The sequence below is a fragment of the Hesperophylax consimilis genome, unplaced genomic scaffold (assembly GCF_061612785.1).
Source record: "Hesperophylax consimilis isolate HC1 unplaced genomic scaffold, BYU_Hcon_1.0 scaffold_36, whole genome shotgun sequence".
NCBI classification, from domain to species: Eukaryota; Metazoa; Arthropoda; class Insecta; order Trichoptera; family Limnephilidae; genus Hesperophylax; species Hesperophylax consimilis.
In genome coordinates, this window is record NW_028301266.1 from 1,722,879 (window position 1) to 1,733,021 (window position 10,143).

General features: G+C 33.8%; 1 protein-coding gene across 1 annotated transcript; it reads left to right on the forward strand.

Moving 5' to 3' along the window:
- Positions 1 to 6,560: 6,560 nt before the first annotated feature.
- Positions 6,561 to 9,674, forward strand: LOC149409123 (uncharacterized). Its single transcript, XM_089650158.1, has 4 exons — positions 6,561 to 6,714; positions 7,098 to 7,250; positions 8,131 to 8,433; positions 9,655 to 9,674. The coding sequence occupies exons 1-4, from the start codon at positions 6,561 to 6,563 to the stop codon at positions 9,672 to 9,674; spliced, it is 630 nt and encodes a 209-aa protein (XP_089506284.1).
- The last annotated feature ends 469 nt before the right edge of the window (positions 9,675 to 10,143 follow it).

Below are 10,143 nucleotides of genomic sequence, written 5' to 3' on the forward strand. Positions count from 1 at the left end.
AACAAACACGTACAATAGAAACACTAGATCTCATAATCAAAAACTTATCCAACAAATAATTACAAATACAACTTTTGGGCAAAAAAGCTTCTTATATCACAGTATTAAACTCTACAACAAAATACCACTCACACTCAAAAACCTCAACACTTTAACATTTAAATCTGAAATAAAAAGCTGGATACTTAACATAGGAAGATCTGAAATAGAAAATTTACTGAAATCAAACACAGACTAAAACAGAATCAACTGAACTATACCAAAAAACAGTACCTTACTTATTTTAAAATTACTTAAAAAAAATATTTATACTACATTATACTTTGTTGTAATATTAATTTCTTATAATTAAATTATAATATGTAAATGACATCCTCAGCACGGGAGATCCCAGTGAGGATATCATTATATCTATGTGTTAATAAGAAAAGAAGACAATAAATCATTATTATTATTATTATTATTAATCATATTGGAAATGCCACTAGACAGGTGTTCATTGATCAACATTTTTAAATGTATTAGTATTTATTTTATTTATTTATTTATTTATTTAACGCCCAGAGGGCTTTTACATGTGGGTGGTACAAATTTAATGACAGTATTGAAACATAAGAAAGAAAAGAAAGAAATAATAAAAATAAAATTACATAAGTATATGCGAGAAACAAAATTAAAAATATCAAGAACATAAATTAAAAAATACAGCGATTGTATCTACATATATAATTATATTACACTGAAAAAATGTACATACTCAATAGTATAATGTACCTGCGACACAAATGCATATTACACAATAATGAAAATATAATAATAAGACTAAGGTATGATCAATATTGTTTATTTATTTTTATTTTAGGGAAATCAGTTTACAACGTGCTTAATTTATAGTCATGTGTAATTCACCTAATTGAGAAACCATTTATAGATTTCCTCATTATGTTTACATGGGCGTTGAGCTGGTCTATTTATATTACAAGGAATTCAATTTGATGTACGTCTGTACATTTTTATTTAGCACAGTGAAGAACATTAATAAATGTAAACGAAAATATGAAATATAGATAAAATAAAATTATTATTTGGCTATCCATCCATCTTTCAGCATCGACATTTTAATTTTGTGTTCCTCCTCCATGAACCTAATCCCGGTCTGCGACTCTTCATCCTGTAGACAATTTTTAAGGTCACTTTCCTTCTTCATCAAGCTAACCTTGGTCTGTGACTCTACTTCCTGTAGACGAATTTTGGCCCTGGATTCGTCTTTCATGAGCTTGAACAAGTACTCCATTTTTTTTTGGTGCTCAAGGTGCATTATTTTTTTTGTTTCTTCAAAGACGTTCGCCTTCATTTGGGCTAAGTCGTCTTCCTGAAAATAAAAACATTAAATGACAAACTTTTCATAACTGGTTTAACATAATTATTCTATTTCCAACTTTCTATTATAATTTTTCCAATTTCCAATCCAGGTAAGTATGTTTATGTATCTTTGTAAATAATAAACTTAGATAGTGCCTATATATAACAAAGTGTACAGCAGAGGTGATTTCTCACAAAAACGGCGCTTTAGAATTATTATTTTTATTAATCCATATTATGTTAACACTACATACAAAATAACTATATTCAACTTTAGTCACCATGAAACAGGCAGTCACCTAGTACGGTGTTTTAATCTATTCTCTGCAAATCTCTTAATTATCGTGCATTTTATACAAAAAAAAATTAATATTCATATATGAGTTATTGTTTTTCTTAGTAAACTTTCAGTTTTGGTACGACAATAAAGTCAGTTGAGCAAACAAAAATGTGGTGTGAAGAAATACTTACTTTATGGCATGGTCGCCTCCGAGGTGGAGGTGGAGGGCAAGCGTGCAGCGGGACATGCTGGATGGTGTATGCTTGTGGTGATAGTGGCGGTGGTGGTGAATCAGCTTCACTTGTTTCCTGTTGATATAAACAAAAGATTATGTCCAACTGAAAAGTTACTGCTTTAAATATTGCAAATAGTTAGCACTCATTGTTGCGCTGATCATTTAAGTAGGTTTAGGTATATTACCTCAAAAGACAACTTCCTATTGGGAACAGAGTGTGGCAGTGTGGAGTGAGGGGTTGATGTAGGAAAATTCATCTGTAATAATAAAACACAATTACCAATATAACTCCCACAATTAAAGCACGATTTACATGAGTTTAAATATAGACAGAACCATCAATATTTCAATAATATTACTATCAACTTATCTTTTGAAAAAAAAAATGCTGGTTGGCTGTTAAATATTAATTCATATAAAAAGTGTGTTTTTCCATTTAATATATAATGTCACACCACAAAGTATTTGCTTCCTTCGATAAAAAGATATTTACCTTTGCTTTAAATGTTGAATCGCTATCATCAACATTTTTGTCCGTTACGAATTCATGTGGTAACAAATCCACCATCGAGAGAATATCCTGCGAAGGACTTGGTGGTTGGGGACCTCCACCTGTTGCCATCACTTCCCTCCTATACCGGCTTAATTGGCTCTTACAAGCCAATTTGAGCATCTTCCATTGAGCTTGTATCTGACCCATATCTCTTTTTTGGTCACTTAGTGTGTTAAATCTGAAAAATAGTGTGCTATTAATTATGTGGTATGCACACCTTTACATTTGAAATGGATGTCAAAGCTACGAAGCGACAAACTTAAAGTTTAATCTGTAGAAAAGTTAACAATGCGGATATATTATGGAGGTATACTTACTTTAATAAAACAAGCTTCCAAGCTTCCCTCTTGGCAATTAGGGTGTTACTGTCCGAGTTTTTATTCTCTACAGCCCTCACGTGTTCAGCCACACAGTCCTTCAACAAGGCCTACAAGGAAAACAATCATTATACTTACACTAATTTCAAACAAGTAAACAAAACATTAGAGCCAAGATAAAAGTTAACAAACCTTTTCAACGTCACCCCAATTTTTGTTACGCTTGCACCTTTTTAATTCTTCCTCCAAATTAATTTCAACATTATCCATTTTTAGGTTATTCAAAGATAAACAAACCAACTCTTGGATTACTTTTTTGACATATGAATAAACGTGAAGTTGGCAACACGCCGCGAAATGCCAAATTTTTCAAGTGTTGCTACTGTAAAAAAATCATATTCCATAATCCAGCCGTCGAGCTATATTGGGAAAATTTATGATTATGAGTAAAAAATTTTAATCTGACCAGTATAGGCCCCCACCCTTGTATAGCTAATACGGGGTATTATCTTCGTATTAGGGATTTCATTATGAGTAAGACTGTTAGTGTTTATTTATTATGTCATGTATATGTTTACGTGTTTCATGTTTTGTGTTTTGTTTCGTCGATTTTCAACGGTATTCCTCAGTCTCTGACTGGTTCGCTCCGTGACGGAGGAATATGTGCGTGAAAATGAAATGAATTATTAGATTAATTTCTATATACCTTCTGTATACTTATTGAATTTTTTTTTAACAAGAAGATTTATTGATATTGATTTTCTATTTAATTTTCACTTCTACTCTACTGCCATCTATTGTCAAGTAGTGTAAAACTTTTAATTACCATTGCTTTTGGTTTAATTATTAACATCATTCATTTGATATGCTGTGATATATTTGCATAATTCATTTTCAATTTAAAATTTTTCGTTTATGAAAATTGTTTTTACTTATTTATTATCATTATAGCAGTCATCATGACGTTTAACTATTATAGGTTTTTTGACCTTTTTATTTATTTTTACTATTGTCAAAGCACAATTCTGAGATAACTTTTTTTTTACAACACAGTTTGTAAAAATCTTTTTAAAAAAATTTTTACAACATAGTCTTGCTAAAGTTTTTAAATGTTTTAGTGAATCTAAATCTTTTGTGTTTAGAACAATGCTTCTTTGATGTACACTCTTTCTTTGATAAGGGCCTGCCAATTTGCTCAATATTTCTGTTTTTTTTTTAAATTTCAACGGTGACCAAGGGTTGGTTAGGATTAGACTTCTTCAATCATCAAGAAAACTTCTCCGTACTACGTCAACTGAAGACATCCGGACCTCACTCTTCTCTCGTCATCTCCATGCTGGGTCAACTGAAGACTTCCGGACCTTACGCTTCCATCTTCATATCTATGCTGCGTCCAACTGTTATTACCTGGAGCACATTCGTTCTTCGTCATCTGCTGGCCATCACTCTGGATACTGAAATTTCACATCAGAACTTTAACCATTCCAAGGCTGCCTTCCTCGGGGTTCAAACGTTCCAGACCATGCTGAACTTCATGAACATTTTTGAAAACGGAACTTTTTCAATTCTGAAGACTCTTACTACCCGCCAAGACCGCACTACATATTTCTGCTGCTGGAGGGTGAATCGATTTTGTCAGGAGGTGTCAGGCGAACCTCAGACTTATTGCCATAAGTCCTTTGGCTGAGGGGGCATTGAAGCAGTTATTTCCTGCCCGCTACAGAGTCACAGAAATAATCAGTGCCCATCTCTGTTTTACGGCTGTTTTAAAGGAGGGCAACTTCGCCACAACATGATACGGACGGACTTGCGGTCAGCACGGCCACCTCGAGCCGTCAGTATTCAACAGGCAGCGGTTCCAGAGCGTTGTGGAACAGAAAGACACGAGCCACCCCATGAGCCGACACGACATAATTTACGAGCAATGATGACGATGCAGTTTAGTAATTTGCCTTTGGTCATCCATCGTACTACACATAAATATTAGCTTTGCCGATGGCACTGCTTGGCGCCCCTTATTACCATTCATCAGGTTAGTTAAATTTTAAATGTCACCATCTTTTTGTCACTCTCAATGTAACTTTAATTTCCAATCGTGCATTCAAACTTCGGCTGATGCACAAGCCTGAGATATTTGCTATTAATTAAAGAGTTCTTATGTTATTTAAAAGATGTAGAAATAAATGTTGTATTTTGGAATCATTTCCTCCTTTCTTTTATTCTCTACACTTATGTTACCACTCAACCTGAGAGAATCGGCGCGCAACGTGCCCTTCACCTTATAATCTGGTTACAAGGTTAAATTTAAACTTTTAATTAATATTTGTAGCTCGTCAAAGTTTTTGTTTATGCTTCTAATATTTTGATGCAGTATGTTAAAAATTTTGTTCATTGTTGATAGGTTAGGTAAGTTTGCTCTTTTTGCACTAGGTTCCGTGGTTAATGTAGTGTCAGCCATTTTTTATTTTTGTAATAATTGTTATTATGAGCCATTTTATTTATATGATGTTTTTCAAATCGTCTATATGTTTAACGTAAATTATTTTTTCGTTTGCGTTTCTTCTTGCCATTATTTTTCCCTCTTTGTGCCAGACGTATGAATAGTTTTTTTTCTTTTGAGATTTGTTTGGTTTTCCAAAGAAGTTCCTCATGGTAAGAGCTCAGTTCTTCAGCTATGTATATTGTTTCAGTTGAAATATCTTTGATCGCAGCATAATTATTGATGTTTTTTCTATTTGCGATAAGCTTTTCTCTAGTCAATTTATCTGAAAATTGCACTTGTATTTTAGGTGGTGCATTGTTTCGCCTATCAGGTATCCTTTTTACCTCTATAATTTCGCCGTATTTTAGGTTCACTCCTGCCGCCGCTGCCACTTTTTTAACCACTTCAATTTGCTGTTCCCCATTCTTTTGTGGAATGCCTGCAATTTCAATATAATTAGAGCGGGTTTTGTACTTCATATCTGAAATTTTTATTTCTAATTGTTTAATTATAGTATTTTTCTCCTGGTACTCTTTTTTCAGGTTTATAAATTCATTTTCAATTTTTTTGTTTTGTAGGATTGTTATCACTAGTTTTTTAATCAAATTATCGTATTGACTACTCATAAATTCCATGCTTTTTTGGGTGTCCTGTTGTTGCTTCTCAATTTTTGAAATAATTTCTTTTTTCATAGCATCTAATTTGTTTTCGAAAATCAGTATAATTTTTTCTATGCTGAATTTTTCTTCAGGTTCAATGTTAGCACCCTTTCCTCTAGTGTTAGCCATTATTTACTATTAAATGTAACAACCTGCCCCGGTTTTATATATTGAAGAAAAGGTACAATACCGATGATGACATTTAGAATTTTTTTTTATCTATGGATAACTATAGAGTGACAGTTTAAGATTTATTCTCAATTTTAGTTAGTTAGTGATAATTCTTATTTTCATTGCTATTCATTTTGGAAGCGACCACTGTTCTTATGACATGCTCAAATGTCTAAAACTTCCTAGTTTAACTTACGCCAATCGGTACCCAAAGCAGAACGGTAATACCGATTTATTTATAAATATAGAGTTATCTGACTATTGACGACGACTTTTTCAACCTTTTCCTATGTTTTAACTTCAAGGTTAAGGAACAAACGTAATTATATCGTAATTTACAATAATGGGTTATGTATAGTATTTCACTGTTTTTACAGAATATTACAAGCGAAACCAAATGTTAAAAGCACATACAAAGTAGGGTTCCGTCACAACTATGTTCTGTTTTAGGTATATTTGTTTGGGCTGGAACCAATTTCCAAACGCTACCACAGCAGTGCCATGGATCTACCAAATCAAGAGACTGTTTCCATCAAGACGGAACCAGGGCCCCAGGAAGAAGGCGGAGATGAAATACCGTGTACGGATATAGATGTCGACCTTCCCGATATAAAGAAGGAATGTTTGGAATATGCGGAGAGTACTCAGACAGACAGTTAGTTGCATTGCATACGTATTAATGTAGAATGTTAAATTCAGATGTTCGGAATCCATGTCCGTTTCGAAATGTCGTGCAGGACAGGACGCATTTACTTTTAAATATATCTTTGTTAAACTTGAGCACTTTTTTAACTTTTGACAACAAAACCGTGTTCTGAGTCAAGAGTAAATGGCTTTCCTTCTTGAAAGATCGGTTCTTGAAGTGACATCTGACATCTTTGTATCTTAAATTAAGCTTAAAGTCTGTTCACCTTTTTCTTGCTCCTGTGTGGTCAATCAATTTTATGTTTTGTCGAAAATATTTTATTTTAATTTTAATTAAAAACATGTTTTTTTGGTAGATTTACGGTAAATATACTTTGTTGTATTGTTTTTCAGGTTGCTTTAATATAGAATCTGTTACCATCAAGGCGGAGCTTGGACCCCGAGAAGAAGATGAAGGGGGATTTAAATGTACAAACATTGACTTAGACCTGCCGGATGTTAATAAGGAGTGCTTAGAACGCGTTGAAAGGACTGCCAAGACAGCAGGTAAAATGTTTTTCCTTCTTGGTAGTCCAGTTAATCAAAACAAAAAACCAGAATGCTGATTATTTTAAGGTCAACGAAAAAATACTTTAAAAATAATATATGCCGTTATTTTTATTACATTTCTAAGGCAGTAAGAAAAAATTAAAATTTACTGTCAAAAAGGATGTTTTTGATGCTAAGCTTATAATTATTGCAAAACATAAATACGCGAATGGAGCGCAAAAGTGAAATTTAAATGGTCAAGTGTTTTGATTAGGTTGCTGCAGAAGCTCGCTAGTTCTGTAAAAAGAAAACCAACCCAGCATGTAGGGAGCAAGACGACGATTCAGCTACCTAATATTTTGTTTAAAACCTGTAATTTCGTAGTTAATTCTGACAGCTTACAATACATAAATAAAGGGAAATAATAATAAACACTTGTCGCAATGATTTTCCGTATTTACATAAATTCCTGAAAAAAACAACCGTGCAGTATTGGAGTGTTCTATTATATGCGGCCTCTGATATGGTATATTCTGCTGCAACACGTCTGAAAATACTGATGAGATATTTAAAGATGAATTTGAATGAATATTTTCTGTAGCTAAAAACTATAATCTATTAATAGTTTTTGTAATAATTGAATTATAATTTTTATTTGTTTACATTACATTTAAAACACTATATCTTAAAAAAAATTTATAAAGTAAATCCATATTCAACTCGGCATTTCAATTCAAAAGTATACATAAGTGCAAAGCACAAATTAGTCACCTGTTCCTGTGGGAACCTATTTTTTTACTTTTATGTGAATTTGGAATGCTTTTCTGCACTTAGTAACACACGAAAATAATAAGTCACATGAAGCCAACTATTAATCCTTTTTTTTAATTATCGTCAGATCTGAAGACACAACCAGTGGAAACCACGGAGTGCTACTATTCATATTCTCAAAAGGGAAATTTGACGAGCCACATGCTGTCTTACAGTGGCGAAAAACCTTTTTCATGTTCTGAGTGCAATTATACGGCTTCTCTTAAGGGCCTTCTGAAGAGGCACATGTTGACCCACATCGGTGAAAAACCTTTTTTATGTTCTGTGTGCAACTATTCATGCTCTCAAAAGAATTATTTGACCAGCCACATTCTGACTCACAGTGGAGAAAAGTCTTTTAAATGTTCGGAGTGCAACTATTCATCTTTCCGTAAGAAATATTTGAAGAGCCACATGCTGACTCACACTGGAGAAAAACCTCTTACATGTTCTTTGTGCAACAATTCATTTTCTCAAAAGAGCAATCTGACGTGCCACATGCTCACTCATACTGGAGAAAAACCTTTTTCATGTTCTTTGTGCAACAATTCATTTTCTCAAAAGAGCAATCTGACGTGCCACATGCTCACTCACACTGGAGAAAAACCTTTTTCATGTTCTTTGTGCAACAATTCATTTTCTCAAAAGAGCAATCTGACGTGTCACATGCTGACTCACACTGGAGAAAAACCTTTTTCATGTTCTTTGTGCAACAGTTCGTTTTCTCAAAAGAGCAGTCTGACGTGCCACATGCTGACTCACACTGGAGAAAAACCTTTTTCATGTTCTTTGTGCAACAAGTCATTTTCTCAAAAGAGCAGTCTGACGTGCCACGTGCTGACTCACACTGGAGAAAAACCTTTTAAATGCTCTGAGTGCAACTATTCGTGTACTCGAAAAGGACATTTGACGGTACACATGCGAACCCACTATGGAGAAAAACCTTTTAAATGCTCAGAGTGCAACTATTCGTGTACTATAAAGGGGAGTTTGACGCTACACATGCTGACTCACACTGGAGAAAAACCTTTTTCATGTTCTATGTGCAACAAATTATTTTCTCAAAAGAGCAGTCTGATGAGCCACATGCTGACTCACACTGGAGAAAAACCTTTTTCATGTTCTATGTGCATTAATTCATTTTCTCAAAAGGGCAACCTGACGAAACACATGCTCACTCACACTCGAGAAAAACCTTTTTCATGTTCTTTGTGCAACAATTCATTTTCTCAAAAGAGCAATCTGACGTGCCACATGCTGACTCACACTGGAGAAAAACCTTTTTCATGTTCTATGTGCAACAATTCATTTTCTCAAAAGAGCAACCTGACGAAACACATGCTCACTCACACTGGAGAAAAACTTTTTTCATGTTCTTTGTGCAACAATTCATTTTCTCAAAAAAGTATTCTGACGAATCACATTCTGAATCACTCTGGAGAGTAACCTTTAGTTAAACTATCCATGGTCTCCAAAAGGAAGTTTGAAGAAATAAACGCTGATATACAGTGGAGAAAACTTTTTTCATATTCCGAGTGCAACTGTTCAAAAAAGCCAGCTGACGAACCATATGAAGACTCATATGAAACATAACCTTTCCAAACATCCATAGGGGATTGGACGGATGACTAAACTCCCGTATTACTTGAATTCTGATGAATCAATCGTACGAGGACGTACGTTATCAAGTTTTAGCATGCCTCTGTCCTACTATAACACACTTAATATAAACATGAAATATCTTGGAATTGGAGCCAATGAAAGTCTACGGATCAATGAATAGAGACCTGCCTTGATCACTCACTTAGAGCTGCTCAACATAGCCCAAAAAGAAGTTTACGCTTAAGACAATTCTAAACGTACTGGTTAGAACTTCTACATATGAAATATCTTTAATTTTCAATCCACAAAAGCTTTAATTTAAAATATCATCAAATCCCGCTGCTCAACATAAATACTAAACCAGAGAAAAAATCGAAAATTCGGAGTAATAACTTATTTCAATACATCTTTTGGATAGAGAAATATTAAATTTCATGGTGCAAAACTGTATAATTCCCTAACAAATCAGCTATCTAGTATACTTAAATGAAACATGTCG

Bases quoted from the DNA above. Each gene is read 5' to 3' on its own strand.
- LOC149409123 (XM_089650158.1), top strand. From the start codon at position 6,561: ATGGATCTACCAAATCAAGAGACTGTTTCCATCAAGACGGAACCAGGG. The intron at 7,251-8,130 runs GTAAAATGTTTT...AATTATCGTCAG, and splicing joins AAGGACTGCCAAGACAGCAG to ATCTGAAGACACAACCAGTG. The intron at 8,434-9,654 runs GTAAGAAATATT...AAACATCCATAG, and splicing joins GTGCAACTATTCATCTTTCC to GGGATTGGACGGATGACTAA.